The sequence below is a fragment of the Pristis pectinata genome, chromosome 8 (genome assembly GCF_009764475.1).
Source record: "Pristis pectinata isolate sPriPec2 chromosome 8, sPriPec2.1.pri, whole genome shotgun sequence".
Classification (NCBI taxonomy): domain Eukaryota; kingdom Metazoa; phylum Chordata; class Chondrichthyes; order Rhinopristiformes; family Pristidae; genus Pristis; species Pristis pectinata.
The window spans coordinates 55258509-55278509 of record NC_067412.1 but is presented as its reverse complement, the minus strand read 5'-3'; the positions used below and the strand labels follow the sequence as shown (position 1 = coordinate 55278509).

General features: G+C 45.2%; 1 protein-coding gene across 2 annotated transcripts in view; it reads left to right on the top strand.

Annotated features, from left to right (window-relative positions):
* The window catches only part of LOC127573496 (gamma-aminobutyric acid receptor subunit alpha-3-like), a 161492-nt gene that overhangs the window by 83776 nt on the left and 57715 nt on the right, over positions 1 to 20001 (top strand). For both annotated transcript variants that reach the window (XM_052021775.1, XM_052021774.1), the window contains exon 4: positions 11327 to 11394. In XM_052021775.1, the coding sequence (XP_051877735.1) occupies positions 11327 to 11394 (68 nt within the window). The remainder of the gene's footprint in view (positions 1 to 11326; positions 11395 to 20001) is intronic.

Sequence of the window (20001 nt, the reverse complement as noted above, 5' to 3'; positions counted from 1 at the left end):
ATGTTCCTGCACAGGGGGTTAATAATAGGGGAAGATGTTGGGTTTCAGGCTAAGCCATCCCCCCACTTCATCCTTGCTGACGCTGAACCTCAACTGTGTTCTCTTCCTTCTGAATACAGGGGACATTTTTACTGGGATGGAAGATTACAGTCTGCGTCTTCAATCCATGTGGCAGGGACATGACATTGTCCAGGAGGCAGAGGGTGGGGGTGAGGTAATCAGATAGGTGAAGATCACCTTTCTGCCTGCATCAAGTTGCTGCACAGACCATTTCACTGTTCAGAAGCCACCTCACTGAGGCTGACTGTTGAACTAGAACCAATAATCTACCAACCCATGGAGAGGGCAATGGAGAACACAAGAAGATAGGAAAGTCATCCTAACCGCACACTCAAGAAGAAGAGACTTCTTCTACTTCCCCTTCAGTACTAATGTGCAGACAGAGCTTGAACAGAGATCTGGCAGCATTCCTGTTTTTCCAAGATGCAGAAATTCAGAAACTGCACTCGTGTCCTCACAGGATTCTCCTCCCTGACAACCACAGAAAATAGGAGCCGGAATAGGCCACTCGGCTACTTGCCCCACCGTTCAATGTGATATGGTTGATCTATACTCGGCTCAACTCCTCTTCTGTGCCAGTTGTCCGTAACCCTCAATTCCTCGATCTTTCAAATATTTATCTATCTCCACCTTAAATATTTCTAATGATCCGGCCTCCATCACCCTCGGGGCCAGAGGATTCCAGAGATTCACCACCCTCTGAGGAAAGAAATTTCTGCGCACCTCAGTTTTAGATGACTGGCTCCTTACTTTGTAACTATATCCCCTTGTTCATGACACTCCCACTAAACAAGGCTGGGTTTATATTTCCATAATTATGTAAGATCAGGGCCCATTTTACAGGGTGATTTTACGGCTGATAGTGCAGACACTGAGGAACTATTCTCTGTGCTGGGGAGTTCAGATACAGAGTCAAGCACCTCACACAAAGGACTGGAAATGTCTGCAAAGAAGGAAGAAAGAAAAAAATAATTTCATTTATATGTTCCCTCCCTTTCAGGACATCCCAATCATGTACTGGGGAATACCACCATGACTGCAACAAGGAAAGTGTGATGACAAGCTGTGCAGTAATGGATATGGATCTGGAATGTTCTCTCCTAAACTCTATGGATCCTCGATTCAAATTAATTGAAATTTTGGGAACTGACATTGACAGACTCTTGTAGGGTGAGGAAAGGTGGAACAGGCTTGCGTAGCCTTTTCTTATCAATATGCTCATGAAAACCATTTATAATACATCAGCAAGGGTGTGAGTCCTGACATTCTCGCTGTGCTGTTTGCATAAGACAGAATCGAGAGCAGGCAAATCACTCTGACAGCCAGTTTTCAATCAATGGAACAGAGTGATCCCATCAGTTGGTATTGCTGAGATTTACCGACTGTAGTCCATCCTTACTAAATTCCAGTAATATGCACACCTACCTCTTCCCCTCTTGAGTATCGAGTGCAAGAATGTTGAATCAGATTTAAAACTGTGCCTCTATTATGGGCTTGCATTGTCTCAGGAGGTTGATTCATGTGAAGTACCAACTTGCCTCACATCACAGCCACACTTGCCCCGCAGTATCCAGAGACTGAGGGGCTTCCTTTGTGGCCAGAAGGAGCAGTGCCAAGCCAGCAGAAATAACAAGATTTACAGGAGTTTAATGCAGCAAAATGTCAAAGGTGTTTCCCGGGAATGCTGATGTCGATCCATATCTTCCTCCGCATAGAATCAGATTTCAGCTTCCAATTCCCTGGACCTCTGGAGATATCACTCAGGGTGCAAATTCTGCCGTTCAGATCTGGACATCTGTGACTACCTACTCAGAGGGGTACAACACAGAAACAGGCCCTTCAGCTCACTGAGTCCACACTGACCATCAACCATGTATTTTCACATTAATCCTACCCATTTTTCAATCTCCCCACATCCCCATCAACTCCCCCCACGATTCTTCCACTTACCTACACACCAGGTCAATTTACACCAGCCAATTAACCCACCAAATCGCACGTCTTTGGATTGTGGTCACAGGGAAAATATGCAAGCTCCACACAGACAGCACCAGAGGTCAGGATTGAACCCTGGTCTCTGGCGCTCTGAGGCACTGGCTCTATCAGCTGCAACACTGTATCACCCTGGATATCGGTGAGGTTTCTCATCAGAAGCTGTGAAACTAAAAGTCACAAATGATGCATTTGACCAAGCTATACAGCACAGAAATAGGCCCTTCAGTCCAACTTGTCCATGCTGACCAAGTTGCCTAACTGAGCTAGTGCCACTTGCCTGCATTTGGCCCATATCCGTCTAAACCTTTCCTATCCATGTAACTGTCCAGATGCCTTTTAAATGTCATAATTGTAGCTGCCTCTGTCACTTACTCTGGCAGCTCATTCCATTGACTCACCACCTTCTGTGTGAAGAACCTACCCCTCTTGAATCTTTTCCCACTCACCTTAAACCTAAGCCCTTTAGTTTTGGCCTCCCCTACCCTGGGGAAAAGATTTTGACCATTCTCTTTATCTATGTTCTTCCTGATTTTATAAACCTTTGTAAGGTTATAACCTCCATAATGTAGTGATTTTATAAACCGCTATGAGGGCATAACCTCTAGAGGACATAGCGAAGCAGATGGCCCAGCTTTGGGTAAAGGAGTGAAAGTATTTAAGAAGAGAATTCCAGAGGTGTGGGGAAGGCAGACACATTAACACAGGAGCGAAGGAAAACAGAGATACCCTGTAAGTCCGAACATCAGAGATCTGGAAGAGATTACAGAGATAGAAAGTTGAAAGCTCATGGGGAGAACTTGGAAACAAATTATTCAAATAGCGTCAATGCTTCAGTGGAAATGTGGGGATGTGATGAGGGAAGGTTGTTGAGCAGATTGCATCTGTGTCACCTTTACCTTAGATTTTTTGTATATGTGTGAAAGCAGACACATCACAACAATGGTCGATATCCATACATATCAGGAGGATCTTGGTTCCCTCGTGAAGAATTAACGCAACGATGAAATTGGTGTTTTGAGCAGAAATGTGATTTGAGACAAGAAGCTTTAATATTTGCAATTACTCATATTGTCTCGTTTTCCAAGTAAATGTATTTTCTTCTTGCCCTCATTTTGGGATCCGAACCCTTGTAGGAGACATAGGCTGCAGAAGTTTCCCTTGGCATCAGTGAGGATTTCCTAGAAAGTCAGATGTGGGCAAAAAGGGAATTGAGTCCAGCAAATAAGAGCATTCTGGTAGTTCTGTAATCAGCCACATCCAGTTCAGTGTTGAAGAAGGTGGAGGGGTGTGACAGGAGCATAACAATTCACAATGTCTTCCTAGTAAAGGAAAGTATCGAGTTTGGACATGTAGGTGCGGTCACTGTGAGTGATCCCTCGACAGGGAGTTGCAATATTTCAATGGAGTGACCAGCCTTCTTTGGAAAACAATAAAACCACGGGTGCTGGAATCCAAAACAAAAACAGAAAATGCTGGAAGAAGTCAGCCACTCGATTGGCATCTGTGGGGAGAGAAACAAGTCAACATTTCAGATCAGGGACCCTTCCTCAGAACTGGATGAGAGTGGAGGGGTATCAGTGTTTAAAGCAGAGCTTGTGGGAGGAGTAAGGTGTAAGACAAAAGACTAGATGAAGTTTGGTTCAGACAGATCGGGTTATAAGGAGCATGACTCCCAGTCGTAATGCAGTATCTTGACTCGTAACATCGACCACCCCTTCTTTTCCACAGATGCTGTCTGACCTGTTGAATTCCTCCAGAAGGTTATTTTTTGCTCCAGATTCCAACATCTGCAGTCTCTTGTGTCTCCATTAGCACTGACCATTAGCAAGGCATTTTATAGAAAGGAATGAGAAAGGGACATCAGCAGGATAATGGGAAACCAGCTTCCTTTGTTGATTCCATAGCTGGAATTTGAATGTGAAATGACACAAACACAAGGAAGTACCAGAGTCTCTCTGTACTTGGAAAGTCAGCTCCAATGTGCCGCAGGTTATTCACTGGCTTGCATTCTTCATTACCTCCATTCCTTGGACTGCTGATCATCAAGGATCTGGTCACCTGCTCTGGGTAATAATCTCTTTGTCCGATGTGACAAGAAGTCAAAGTTTATTGTCATATGCACTGTATGCACAGGTGCAATGATAAACTTCCTAGCAGCAGCATCACAGGCACATTGCAGCTGGTACACAAGATTCACAAGGAAAACATAAATTAAACATAAATTATACAAATTTACACAAGAAACAACACAATTAGAACAAAAAAAACAAGTAGTGCAAAGTGGTCATAGTTTTGCTATACTGAGGTAGTGATTATGGTTGTGCAGGTTGGTCCATGAACCACATTCATTTATCAAAGTCAAAGTTAACACACGGCCTCAAATCCTGAACTCTGTACACTTGTCTATGACGGGCCAGCTATCATGAGAATCCAGTCAATGGCGTGTATGGCCGTGTTGAGCTAATGCAGACTTAAAACCTTCCTGGATTGACGAGGGGTGAAGCAACAGAAGTGCTGTTGGAATGTCAGCAGCAGGGCCATCAGCATTTACACAAATATCTGTAATTAAACCAGTTATTTACACTTGGAGGTTCCTGAGTGAAACTCTTATGAGCACAGCTGCTGATAATAAAAATATCACTTTTGCATTTCCCAAAATCAGAACACTCAGTGCTGTTTGAAGTGCAGTTCTAGGTGAGGTAGGCGCTGTCTTTTACACAGGAACTTCACTTTCTTCATGCTGATTGAGTTGTACTCTGTCCCTTGCACTCGTTGCTGCACTGACTGTAGAATAGGTGAGATCTTCTTACTACTGCACAGAACAAGGCCATTCAGCCCAGCTGGTCCATGCTCTCTCCTTATTTCCCTGTAGCTCTACAACTTACTACCCCCACATTCCCATCAATTCCCCTTTGATGCTCTTGCCACCTACACATTGGGGGTAATTTACAGCAGCTAATTAACCTACCTACCTGCGCATCTTTGGGATGTGGGAGGAAACTGGAGCACCCGGGGGAGACCCATGTGGTTGCAGGGAGAAAATGTGCAAACTCCACACAGACAGCACCTGAGGTCAAGATCAAACATGTGTCACTGGAGCTAGGTAGCAGTACCACAGTGCATCTGAAACTCAGACCCAGAAATTCCCCGGCACTTACTTTTGTGACCCACACAAGCAGTGTCGGTCACCCTGACACTGGGATGTTGGTGGAAAAGTGTTCCTGGGACTCCTAGTGTAGACTGACAGTGTCAGACCCCAACTATTGTGTTGCAAGTTTGTGCAATTGTTACATTGTAACACAGCTGATGTAAACACTGCAGCCATCTCTCAAAGAGGGCATTTCACTGTACAAGCAACACTCTTCCAGCTATTGGAGAGTGTTGCTGCTTCACGAATGGATGTGGCACTGAAGAGAGAGGTATGGTGGGAAGTAATCACAGGCATCAGAGAGGATTGAACAGGCTGGTGAAGAACAGAATGATCCTGATGCTGGGAGTGACTATAACCCTGATAATCCAGGCACTCGAGAGTTTCGCTCAGCTGTTTCACTCTGCAGTAGATCACAGGCCTCTGTTTAAGGCAAAGAATGCAGTTGGAGTGATGGCCATTTAAATGGCACAGCTAGGAGAAAATGCAATCAGTACAAGCTGGTAGATCTGTGAGTAAAGAAGGACAGTTTCAGAGCAGTGACACTGCACGACAGAAGAATTTTGTGTATGACACTACTACTGATGTCATTTTCGGGAGTCTTACACTTGAGAAAAGTGCAAGGGAAAAAAGAAAATCCCATGGGAAAATGTGAGAAGCTTTCCCAACCAGTGCTAAGGTAGTCAGAAATGTGCAGAGACTATCTCTGCTCCGGGCTAACCCAATTTCCAACAGCATAGCAGCTTATTTTGGAGTTGTGTGTATGAATGTCGAATGCAAAGAACAAAAAGTTGGATCTTGCTTTTATTGGTATGCTAAATGTAATTTGCAAATAGTGCTCATACCAATTCAAGAAGTTGTGTAGCTGGGACATCCTGATTCTTAGAAACCATTATCGTGTTCTTTCCCTTCTGGATGTGTGAAAAATGCGACTTGCAGGTTGCCAGCTTGCTGCAGAAAGCATGGCTGCTGTGTATGGCCAGCTCTTTCTGTAGAGAATAGGGTCAGTGATGTTGAAGTTTATGCGATGTGGCAGTTAACTGGGAGCAGCAGGTCTACCCTGAGATCCAGGGACTCGTATGATGCAATAGCTGAGGAATGGTTGCCAACTCCCTGGACATTAAGCAACATCCATTAGACTTTTTTCTGATGAAGCCCAGAGTATTACATCTCCAGCTCTTCACCCTTGTGACACTGGAGAAGCCCAACGTCCTTGTGAATCTGCATACCTGTTTTTGCTGGCGTCCCTACCCAATGAAAAGCAGAAGATGTCCCAGTCTATTGAATAAACCAGAAGCTGGGAATTCCAGGGTGAGAGAGCCCCCAACCTCAATTGGGAAAGCAGGCCAGGCATGGGGATGTGACTAGACATGCCCCTGCAGAAGTCACCAATCCCATTCATCACTGCCTTGGGAATCCTTGGCCTCTAGAAGCAAGGCTCTCTTCCATTTTCCCTTTTCATCTCATTGAAAGCAGAGTCATGGTCAGGTGGTATCATGACCAATGAATGGATTTGCTTAGTTTGAGTCATAGAACAATACAGCATGGATACAGGCCCTTCGGCCCAACAAGTGCATACCGACCACATTGTCTACCCAGCTAGTCCCAATTTCCTGCAGTTGGCCCATATCCCTCCAGGCCCCACCCTTCCATGTACCGATGTGCTTCTTAAATGACACTATTGTACCTGCCTCAACCACTTTCTCTGGCAGCTCATTCCATATACACACCACCCTCTGCGTGAAAAAATTGCCCCTCAGGTCCCTTTTAGATCTTTCCCCTCTCACCTTAAACCAATCCTCCCTAGTTTTGAACTCCCCTGCCCTGGGGAAATGACTGTTACCATCCACTTTATCTATGCCTCTCATAATTTTAAACACTTCTACAAGATCACCCCTCATTCTCCTATATTCCAAGGAATAAAGACCTAGCCTGGCCTCTCCCTATAACTCAGGCCCTCTAGTGCTGGAAACATCTTTGTAAATCTTGTCTGTATACTTTCCAGCTTAATGACGTCCTTCCTAGAACAGGGTGACCAAAACTGTAAACAGTACTCTAAGTGCAGTCCCACCAATGACTTATACAACTGCAACATAATGTCCCAACTCCTATACTCAGTGCCCTGACTGACAAAGATCAGTGTGTTAAACACCTTTTTTACCACCCTGTCCACCTGTGATGTTGCTTTCAATGAACTATGCACTTGTACTCCTTGGTCCCTCTGTTCCATTACACTCCCTCCCTAGTGCCCTACCATTCACAGTACAGGTCCTACTCTGATTTGACTTTCCAAAATGCATCACCTCACACTTATCTGTATTGAAATCCACTTGCCATTCCTCGGCCCACTTCCCTAACTGATCAAGATTCCCCCTGTAATCTACGATAAGCTTCTTCACTATCAACAACACCTCCTAATTTCATGTCATCTGAAAACTTGCTGATCAAGCCTTGTGCATCCACATCCAAATCACTTATATAAATAATGAATAACAAGGGTCTCAACACCGACCCCTGCAGCACATCACAAGTAACTGGTCTCCATTCTGAGAAGTAGCCTTCAACCACCACCCTCTGCTTCCTACCTCCAAGCCAATTTTGAATCCACCTAACTAGTTTGCCCTGGATTCCATGGGACTTAACCTTCCAGACCAGCCTGCCATGTGGGACCTTGTCGAAGGCCTTGCTGTGTTGGGTTAAATCACTTGAAACTCAGCATTCATGGAGATTCAGATCATTGCAAGGGAAAATGATAACCAATTACACCTTCCATTCCCGACAGGGCTCCAAATCAACCAATTACTGAACCGCTTCTAACACAAGTAGCTGGCCAATCATTGCAATTCTCTGTGATGAGCCACCTTATGGTTTTAGTGTGCACATTTGGTCATCAGACCCACGTCAGAAGCTGTAGGGCTAGTCATGGGTTGCAGGATCTGGCAATAAACTAAACCTGTTGGAAGTACATAGCATGGCAGGCAGTAACAGTAGAGAGACAAGCAGGATGGATGCCTTTGTGAGCTGCCAGATCAGTTCTAAATCCAGTGTCACACAAGACTGTAGAGGGGGTCCTCAGTGTGAAGCTGAGTTTCTCCGCAAGGATTTTGAGATGGTGACCTCTACCAATACTGTCAAGAGTCATCTGTGACAGACGAAATGGTGAGATCAAAATCAAGTGGGCTTCTCGCTCTTCTCACATGTGGTAAACTCATTTTGGCAGCTACATACCTCAGGACTTGGCAGTTTAGTCAGTGATATGTTATTGAGCCAACTTAGCCATCCCAACCCTGGTATATGGTCTGTGTATAATTTAGTGGTGTGCAAAATGGATCTGTACCAATCAGAGCAGAGATGATGATGAATGGTAATCCGATGGAGGGTTGCCTGGTTCTGTCTGACCTAACACCGAGAACCAATAAGGCCCAAAGTCAATGCCGAGGATTCCCAGGGAGACTCTGTACAGAAGCCACGGAGCAGACCAGTTCTGGTATGACAGGACATACCCAGGACGGTGATAGCAGTGTCTGGGATTTGGCTGATTGGGATGATTCTGTGAACATGGGCAGGTTTTCCACATAGAATAAGAACATAAGAAGGAGGAAGGAGTCGGCCATCCGGCTCTTCAAGCCTGCTCTCCCATTCAACAAGATCAGGGCTGATCTTTTACCTCAGTGCCATTTTCCTGCCCTATCCCTTCACCCACTGATTCCTCCAGAAATCTACAGATATCTGTTTTGAATGAACCCAGTGACTGACACTCTATAGCCTGCTGGGATAGAGAATTCCAAAGGTTCCCCAACTTCTGCATGAAGAAATCTCAGTTCTAAGTGGCCTCCCCCTCATTTTGGGAGTGTAACCCCTGGATCTAGGCTCTCCCACCAGGAGAGTTATCCTCCAGCCATCCAGCCACTCAAGGCCTCCAGGACACCTGCGTGTAATGATGAATCACGGTAGCGTAGCGGTTAGCGCGACATTATTACAGCGCCAGCGATCAGGGTTCGATTCCCGTCGCGGTCTGTAAGGAGTTTGTACGTTCTCCCGTGACTGAGTGGGTTACCTCCGGGTGCTCTGGTTTCCTCCCACATTGCAAAAACGTACAGGTAGGTTAATTTGGGTTTAAAATGGGCAGTGTGGACTCGTTGGGCCGGAAGGGCCTGTTACCACGCTGTAAATAAAACTTAAATTTAAAAAATTTTTCTTAAAAAGTCACTTCTCATCCTCCTGTGCTCTAAAGAATTGCCACCCGGATCTCCTCTGCCCCATTGCCAGGCCCCACCTCAGTTTCCTGAGCATCTGGCCTCAGTATGGCTGGGTTTCCATTGCCCAAGACAGCCAGAGAAACATCCCAAGTCTGGCATTGCCAACTACCAACGTTACGAGAGTGTTTTATAAGCCCAACATTTAAAAACTATTAACATTGAATTAAACTTTAAACAAAATTAAAAATTAATGTGTTTTTAATAAAATAAGAAAATTAATTAAATACATTAAAAGCATAAAAATAAACACACAAATATTAAATTGAACTGAAATAAATAAAGAAAATTACCTGCCTTCCCTTTGCTCCTTGACTGTAGGGCTACATTACCCATTAAAAATGATAGGGTCTCAGGCTCTGTGGCAGATCTACCCTGACTCAGGATCTGAGAGATGGTTCTCAGCAAGATTGGACCTACCAGTGGGTACCTGTATGCAAGTCCCAGATTGGATTCTAACTAATGGTCAATGTCAGCTGTTTAGATTCACCAGCCACAAGGGTTGGGGAATCAAGAACTAGAGGGCATCGGTTTAAGGTGAGAGGGGAGAGATTTAATAGGAACCTGAGGGGCAACTTTTTCGGACAGAGGATGACATGCATATGGAATAAGCTGCCAGAGGAAGTGGTTGAAGCAGGTACAATAACAATATTTAAAAGGCATTTGGACAGGTACATGGATAGGAAAGAGTTAGAAGGATATGGGCAAACTTGGGCAAATGGTAAATTGGTTCACTATGTCACATGAAAGGTACAGTGAGAAATGTTGTTTTGCATGCCATACATGCAGATCCAAAAGGATATTAACCAGGAAACAAATACCTAGCTAGAGAGGAATGATATACACTTACAAATCCACACTGGATCGCACTGCAACTGAGAATTTCGTACTGTTCTGGTATAGGGTACATACTGTATAATTACAGCATTATGCTCATATTGGAGGCACATTATTTAATAATAGGGTGAATTAGGACCAGGCCACATGGCCTCCAGTACCAGCTCTGCCATTCAATAAAGTCACAGATGATCCGACTGTAACCTCAACTCAGCATTCCTACCTATCCCCAGGAAACTTTTACCTCCTTGCATATCAAGGGTGGCACAGTGATTCATCTTGCAGGGCCACTGCCTCACAGCTCCAGTGACCCAGGTTCAATCCTGACCTCAGGTGCTCTGTGTGTGGAGTTTGCATGTTCTCCCTGTGACTGTATGAGTTTCGGTTTCCTCCCATGTCCCAAAGATGTGCAGGCTTGGAGGTTAATTGGCCATGGTAAATTTCCCCTGAGCGGTAGAACCTGGGGTGAGTTGATGGGGATGTGGGAGAATAGGTTGTAGGGAAAATTAGCAGGGAATGGGATTGCTCTGTGAGACAGCATAGATAAAATGGCTTTGTAGCATGTTGGAAGGAAATATGGAAAAAGCAGGCTGTAGTGATAGGGGACACATAATGGAAGAATAGGGCCATGCTGATACAGGTAACACTGTGTAATGAGAGGGCTGTGCTGATATAGGACCACAGTATTTAACATGTAGCTGAAGCAATATCTGTTTTACTTTAGATGACAAAATGTAATGTCACAGAATAATGGATTCATATTCCTGTAACTGACATTAGGCTACACTCTGTAATAAGAAGATGGTTTTGATTTGGAGTCAGTTTTGCAATCAAACATTAAGGTTGTGAAGCCTGGTCTGACTCTGCTGGAACCACCACTATTAGATAAGGTAACTGGCCTGCTGTATTTCTGCAGACCAGAGTGGAACTGAATGAATGACTCATGTGGCCTGATGTTTTAATATTAATGGGGTGGGGAGTTTAACTGTTCCACCTTGCCTTCATATTCTTCCTCCTTTGCTTTTAACAGAAAGTGTCACGGAAGTGAAAACGGACATCTACGTGACAAGCTTTGGTCCAGTGTCTGACACAGACATGGTGAGTGAGCTGAGGGTGGGCGGCTTTGGGCCAGCACAGTACAGGGAGAGAATAAGATGGCTTGTGAGACTCGGGGAGGGATGCTGGAGTAGGAGGCGTGAATTCTTGATGGAAAGCCATTGAGGGGGTCAGAGGTGTGTCCAGGTGGGAGAGACTTTCATTCCATGTTCCTCTCTGCAGTAATAAGCACCAAGACGCCAGAAACTGTAACTGTTACAGTTATGCACTGGATGTGTTCAGCAAATGATGAATTTTCAGTTTCTACTTTTATAAAGATAGGTCCAGAAGCAGTCCTTTGTTCAGTGAATTAATTACTAATGGGGTCTTCAGCTCCAAGAGTTAACCTGGACCTTTTGGGTGGAAGGATATGGATAAGAATTTTTCAACTTCACCACAGAGCTGTGCAGTCTAATGAGAAAATAGCTTGGCATAGTTCTTTTAAAATCCAATTTAGTTGTTTAAATCCAACACGTTCACATGTTGGCACTGATTTAAAATGTTTTGTTTTGATAGACTCCCTTTAAGTGGCATGAAACAACTTATTTAATAAAGTATTTAAAGCTGTGCTGGATTAAGCGGGTTTAAGAAGGAATTGATGTTTGGTAATAGGCCAACGTGTTTGAGTAAAAAAAGTAGTATTTTCAAACTCAATGCTATGGAATTTTGGGTACAAATCATCAGTTTCCCCCAAGTCTGAATCTCTAACCCAAACTGACTCAACAGAACAATTTATGCTTGTATCCCATGTTTAACATAGGAACAGACTCCCAGGAATTTCACAAGAACAAAATAAAGCAACATATAATGTTATCAAAGAAAAAGATTTTAAATGTTAAACCTTTTTAAAACGTTATTTATACAGCACGGTAACAGGCCCTTCTGGCCCAACGAGTCCGCACCACCCAATTACACCCATGTGAATCTACTAACCTATATGTCTTTGGAACATGGGAGGAAACTGGAGCACCCGGAGGAAACCCATGCAGTCATGGGGAGAATGTACAAACTCCTTATAGACAACGGCGGGAATTGAACCCCGATCGTTGGTGCCGTAATAGCGTTATGCTAACCGCTACACTACCATGCCGCGTAGGGCAGATAATCAAAGGTTTGGTGATGAGGTGGGCTTTAAACTGGATCTTAAGTGACATACGGTGGACAGGCAGAAAGTGCAAGAGAGGAAATTGAAGTTGTGTGCGTCTCTGGCTGAAGTCATGGCCAGCAGTGGTAGAGTGAAGGAAGGCAGATGGGGGAAAGCAGAGGGGTTGTAAGATCAGAGGTGGGAGGTGGAGCTGGAGGAATCTAAAGAAAAGCATAAGAAATTTTAAATCAAAACATTGCTGGGATGTAAGTCAGGCAATCATAGAAATCATATTATCATATTTTCTTCCAAGAGAGTGAGACAATCTGGCCCATCAAGTCTGCACCAGCTCTCAAATTTTCCCATCAGTCCTTTAGTCTCACTATTTTAGAGCCCATTCCCTTCACCTACTGTACATGGACATCCATCAAGCAAACCAGCCTCTCCTCCATAGACTCTGTTTGCACTTCCCACTGCTTCAGGAAAGCAACCAACATAATCAAGGACCCCTCCCACCCTGGTCATTCTCTCTTCTCCCTTCTCCTTGGGCAGAAGATACAAAATCCTGAGAGCATGAACCACTATACTCAAAGACAGTTTCCATCCCACTGTTATCAGACTCTTAAATGGACCTCTCATATGCTGAAAGATGACCTCTTGAGCTCTTGACCTCTCAACCTACCTTGTCGTGGCCCTTGAACTTTTTTTGTCCACCTGCACTGCATTTTCTCTGTAACTGCAACACTATATTCCACTTTCTGTTTTCTTTCTACTACCTCGATGTACTTATGTATGGAATGATCTGTCTGGATGGCATGCACAACAAAAGCGTTTCATTGTACCTTGGTACATATGACAATAAAAAACAATACTCAGCTGGTTGCACCTTCACCCAATCCAAGTTCTGGTCGCCCTTGCCCCTTGCTTGACCTACACTGGCTCATGCTGCAACAACAACCTACGGTTAACATCCTTTCTTCTGATTCCTACATCCATGAAATATCTCCTCTTACCTCTCCATTGCCTTCATTGCAATCTCTTTCAGACACTCAGCCTTCCCAGATCACTTCTGCCCTCTTGCCCTCTCCTGAATTTAATCTCTCTACTGATGGTGAATGTGTCTTCAACTGCCCGACCAATGCTCTAGAAGTCCCTCCTGAAACCTTGTCAGTGCCTCTCTCTCTAAGATACTTCTTGAAACTTTGAACAAGCCTTTGATCATTGGCCCTCTTGCTCTCTGACACAGTGTCACATTTTATCTGGGAAGGGCTGTTGGGCATATAATAGAATTAGTGGCAAATTCTTGGTGATATTATAAACTGTGAACAAATTCTGGTGAGGAGGAGAATTGGGCAGGAAGGAGGCTGGGAACAGGTGCAGTTATGGAACGAATATGTTGGGGGAGTGTTGGAAATAAAGCGAAAAGAACAATCAATAAATTCCACAGATGTGAGTCAACAAAGGAACGACAGCCAATAATTCAAAACAAGGAGGCAGATGGAGCCGGGACTTCTGAGAGATGGTACATAAAGAATAGCAATTAAAAATTGTAGTTTGTAATGTATCCAAAAGGGTGAAGGAAGGAGGAAGGGAAGTGGGATAGCTGTACCAGGGTCATTGAGAATTGGAACACAGGAGGCCGCCATTTGGCCCATCATGTCTGTATGGGGCCTCATGATGCTGTTCCTCCAACAGTGTGTCTTTACAGAAATAAGATATCTTTATTTGTCACATGTACATCAAAACACACAGTGAAATGCATCTTTACATATTGTGTTCTGGGGGCAGCCCGCAAGTGTCGCCATGCTTCCAGTGCCAACGTAGCATGCCCACAACTTCCTAACCTGCATGTCTTTGGAATGTGGGAGGAGACGGGAGCACCCGGAGGAACCCACGCAGTCACGGGGAGGACATACAAACTCGTCACAGACAGTGGCCAGAATTGAACCCAGGTCACAGGCGCTATAATAGCATTACGCTAACCGCTACACTACTGTGCCTGCCCAGCGCTCACAACACTGCTTGTTCTGTAGCTGGGCGATTTAAAATGGCCACTCAAACCCACACCTCCTCTTCTAACCCACGCAGTCTCCGAGTTATGGGATGCCTATTGGGGGTGGTGCAGGTACATCCAGAGAAGAGGATCTCACACCTATGTACCACTACCCCTCAGGGTCTGCAAGGATGCATTCTCTACTCTCGGACTCTCTGGGTACCAATGAGATGGACACTGGACACTTTGGGTCTTATCTGTGACTGGATTGATCTGGGCTGTCTGATCTCACAACCAGTGGATCAAACCAAAGAAAATTTAAAAAAACCTGCAGATGCTGGAAATCTGAAAATCAGGAATTGCTGGAAATACTCAGCAGGTCAGGCAGCGTCTGTGGCGAGAGAAACAGTTCACCTTTCAGGTCCGAGACCCTTTGTCAGAAGTGGGAAATGGAGAAAACAAGTTTGTTTCTGGTAGCAGAGAAAGTGGGAGAGGGATGGGTAGAACGGAGAGAATATCTCTGATAGGGTGGGTTAATAAGGCAGTTAGAAGCACAACTTTGTCTGTATGTTGCTAACAGCAGAACTGAGACACTTATCTAGCAGGCCAGGCTATACTAATGGAGAGAGAAAAACTGAACACAAGGATGACAGGTAGAAATGACCAGTTCTGACCTGGACGGAAAATAAGAGCAAGTTACCTAAAGTTGCAGAACTCTTATGTTGAATCTGCATGGCTGTAATGTGCCCAAACAGAAGTAGTGTTGATGCTCAAGCTTGCTTAAGGCCTTGTCCTAACAGTGCAGGAGGCCACAGACAGAGAGATCAGAGTGTGAATGGGATGCAGAATTAAAGTGGCAGCAGGCAACAGGAAGTTTAGGATCACTCCTGCAGTTGTGTGGGAAAGTCCATTTGCAACTCCCTGGTCTCTGTTTCCATCCCCACCCTGTCTCACTTTCCCACTCAACCCCAGGATTTGCAACATCTCTTCCCACCCCACCATCCAGGGACCCAAATGGTCTTTCCAGGCGAGGCAATGATTCACTTGGTCTTCTTCTGATCTTGTGACCTACATTCGGTGTTAACAGTGTGGTCTCCTCTACACTGGGAAACCAAACACAGATTGGGTGATCACTTTGTTCAGTCTGCGGGGGTTACCCTGAGCTTCCCATTGCCTGTCACTTTAATTTCCACTCTGAACTGTCTGCCTGTGGTCATTCCATCATTGTCACTGGGTCTAAATCCTGGAACACCCTTCCCAACAGCAGTGTGGGAGCGACTTCACCAGAAGGTCTGCAGTAGTTCAAGAAGGCAACTCACCCCCATCCTTTCCAGGGCAGTTAAGGATGGACAATAAACATTTCCCTAGCTGGTAGAAGCTGAAAATAGATCAACTAAAGGAAAAAAATTAGGCAGTCAGTCCATCTCCCTTTCATTTCCTCCTGACATACATGGAGGCCATTTTGAATCTATGCTGGCTTTCAAAACAATTCCTGCAGTCTCATTCCCTTTCCCCACTTCTCTCCTATGGTGTACAACCAAGAGTGCAGAGCCTTGCCTAAGGGTCCCACACAGGATGAGGAGCTGCAGCAAGCACAAGGAACATGGTGACACTGCATGGAGAGGGTCTTCCCCTGAGTGTACAGTCAGAGGCCAGCTAATTCAACACAGGTCACAAGAACACAAGAAAATTGCAGCAGGAGTAGGCTACTTGGCCCCTTAAGCCTGCCCTGCCATCCGATATGATCATGGCCTTGGCTCCTCTTCTGTGCCAGTTTCCCATAACCCTCAACTCCTCGATCTTTCAAATATTTATCTATCTCCATCTTAAATATATCTGATGATCCAGCCTCCATCACCCTCTGGGGCAGAGAATTTCTGAGATTCAAGGGAAGAAATTTCAACATATGTCAAAAGCAAGAGGGCATAGGTTTAAGGTGAGAGGAAGGAGCTTTTAAGGGAAACTGAGGGGTAGGTTTTTCACACAGAGAGTGGTTGATATTGTGAACATACTGTCAGAGGAGGTGGTGGAATTAGATGCAATCACTTTATTTAGACAGACACTTAAATAGGCAAGGCATAGATTCAAGATCAAGATTCAAGATTTGCTTTATTGTCATTTCTCTGAGTATTTATATACACAAAAAAACGAAATACTGTTTCTCACCAGCTCATATCAGTGCAACAAAAAGAACGGTGATAAATATCTAAGATAGTCTGTAAAAACATCCCTAAAACAAAACTAAAAAACATATCAACACCACATATTCATATCTGTTAAAGTGTGTTTATGTATTAATAAGTGCTTATTCAGGTGGAAGTGGGAGGGGACACAGTCCATTTATGATCCTGACTGTTTGTGGGAAAAAGCTGTTCAGCACCCTAATAGATCTAGAGCAGATGCTCCTATATCTCTTCCCCAACGGCAGGAGGGAAAACAGGTCGTGAGAAGGGTGATGAAAGTCCTTAATGATGGCCGTAACTCTGCGAACGCAACGTTGCTGATAGTTCTCCATCGAAAAGGGGAGAGGGGCACCAATGATCCTGCTAGCTGTCTTCACCATCTGCTGTTGCTCGTAGGCCTCGCTGCTACCAAGCCAGGAGGTGAGGCAGTAGGTCAGGATGCTTTCAATGGTGCCCCTGTAAAAACTGATGAGGTATGGAATAGGGAGGCCTGCCTTTCTAAGTCTCCGGAGGGGGTAAAGCCGCTGCTGGGCTTTTTTAACGATGGCTGCAGTGTTAATAGTGGAGGTCAGATCATCCGCTAAGTGAACCCCCAGGAACTTAATGTTGCTGACCCTCTCCACAGCAGCACCATCAATAGTCAGCGGTGTATGATCATGCTTGCCAGCCATCCTAAAATCAATCACCATCTCCTTTGTTTTGTCCACATTGAGGGCAAGATTATGGAATCTACACCATACTGTTAGCTGCTCCACCTCCATCCTATATGCAGACTCATCATTGTCACTGACGAGACCCACCACTGTTGTGTCATCAGCGAACTTAATGATGTAGTTGGTGCTGAATCTAGCAATGCAGTCGTGTGTGAGCAGGCTAAACAATAAAGGGCTCAGGACGCAGCCTTGAGGTGAGCCTGTGCTCACTGAGATGGTTCCTGATGTATGACTGCCAACTCTAACTATCTGCTGCCGCTGTGTCAGGAAATTGAGGACCCAATTGCAAATGCCAGTATCCACCTCTAACAGCCTCAGCTTTTCCACCAGCTGCTGTGGAATGATCGTATTAAATGCTGAGCTGAAGTCGATAAAGAGGATCCTGGCGTATATATTCTTCCCCTCCAGATGTGACTGAGGTGGAGCAAAGTGGAGATTGCATCCTCTGTGGATCGATTGACTCTATATGCAAACTGTAGGGGATCTAAGTTTGCAGGAAAACAGGTCTTAATATACTGCATGACCAATTGCTCAAAGCATTTCATTATTATTGGTGTAAGGGTCACAGGGCGGAAGTCATTCAGGCAGGCTGGGTTTGACTTTTTAGGGACAGGAATAATGATGGCACTTTTCAGGCAAGTGGGCACTACTGCCTGGCTGAGCGAGATATTAAAGACGTCTGCAAAGACATCCTTCAGCTGCTCTGCACAATCCTTTAAAACACATCCAGGAATGTTGTCTGGCCCCGCAGCTTTACGTGGATTGACGCTGGCGAAGGCCTTTTTCACTCCAGCTGTAGACAGCTGAAGTACTTGGTCTCTTGATGATGGTGGAAGCATCTGTGCCTGAACGGTGTTATTTGCCTCAAAACGTGCATAAAAGACATTAAGTTTATCTGGTAAAGAGGGATCATTATGACATATCCGCGGGGGTGGGGGTGGGGCTTGTAGTCGGTGATTGTTTGAAATCCCTGCCACAAACGAAGTGTATCTTTGTTGTTCGTGAAGTGGCTGTTAAGTTCCTGTCCATACAGCCTCTTTGCTTCCCTTAATCCCCCGGGACAAGTTTTCCCTTGCCAATCTGTATGCAACATAGAAAGATATGGTCATAATGCGGGCAAATGGAATTAGTGTGGATGGTCAAAGAGGTTGGCCTGGAAGTGGCGGGCCGAAGGGCCTGTTTCTGTGCTGTACAATACAATAACTCTGAGAACACCTCTGAATATTCAAACATCTTTGAGTGAAATCCAGACACCCAAAACATCTTTCTTTCCCCTTTGCATTGAGAAATGGCTCTCTTTGCAGACTATGGTGTTTATCCATGCAGCTATCCTTGTCCTCTGTTGAAGACCGGTTCTCGTTTGTATGAAATGGCTGCCCCCCCATAACTCCTGAAGGATACACCATGCCTAAAATTCCCTGCACTGACATGCCAAAAGACGTGTCACCTCCATGCAGTGGCTGGGCTGAAGGACATAACTAACAATGGGTGTGGATCCGCTGTTCCCAAAGCACACAACAGCCGATCCAGTCTGGATTCCTGCCAGCTCTGCAAACCACTTCCTGCACTGCATTGCCAGCCCATCAGGATGACAGCACCCTCTTGGGAGCTTGCTCCCCACTTACACAGAGCAGTAGGCTGTACTTGCTAATGAGCTGTCTGCACCTGGGTAACAGCTGTCTATTTATGGAGTCAAGAGTCCTGTTCACTCCTGGGATCTCACAAGAATACAAGAAAGTAGGAGCAGGAATAGGCCACTCGGCCCCTCAAACCTGTCCAACCATTCAATAGCATCATGGCTGATCTACTGGTCTCAATGCCTCTTCTGTGACAGTTTCCCATATCCTCAATTCCTCGATCGTTCTATATTTATCTATCACCACCTTAAATACATCTAATGATCTGCCCTCCACCACCCTCAGGGACTGAGAAGTCCAGAGATTCACCACCCTCTGAGAGAAGAAATTTCTATGCTCTGTAGTTTTAAATGAGCAGGCCCTTATCCTGTAACTGTGTGCCCTTGTCTGCTATCTGAGCAGTGATCCCATCAGATTCCAGGTGACAGATAGCAGGTAGGACAGGATCAGCCTGCATCCAGAGGCAGGAAGTCTGAATGGCCTCAGCCACTGTGTGTGTGGATGCATTGGGGAGAGTGTGTGACTTCTGAGGGTGTCAGTGACTTCAGGACATTTTAGCTGCGTGATGTGGAGTGGGCGACTGTGTACGGTTGAATTCAGGAGTGTTCCCATGCACTCTGCTTCCGTATTTGGAACCAGTGCCTTGCAAAGACCCAGCTGTGTCAATGCACCAGGATCATGGCCCAATCTCAAAATCCTTATGCCCCTGTGGAGAGTGTGGCACTGTTTTATGCCCCAGTGGAGAGTGTGGCACTGTCTTATACCCCAGTGGAGAGTGTGGCATTGTTTTACACCCCAGTGGAGAGTAATGCACTGTTTTATGCCTCAGTGGAGAGTGTGGCACTGTCTTATACCCCAGTGGAGAGTGTGGCACTGTATTATACCCCAGTGGAGAGTGATGCACTGTTTTACACCCCAGTGGAGAGTGTGGAACTGTTTTACACCCCAGTGGAGAGTGTGGCACTGTTTTTTGCCCCAGTGGAGAGTGTGGAACTGTCTT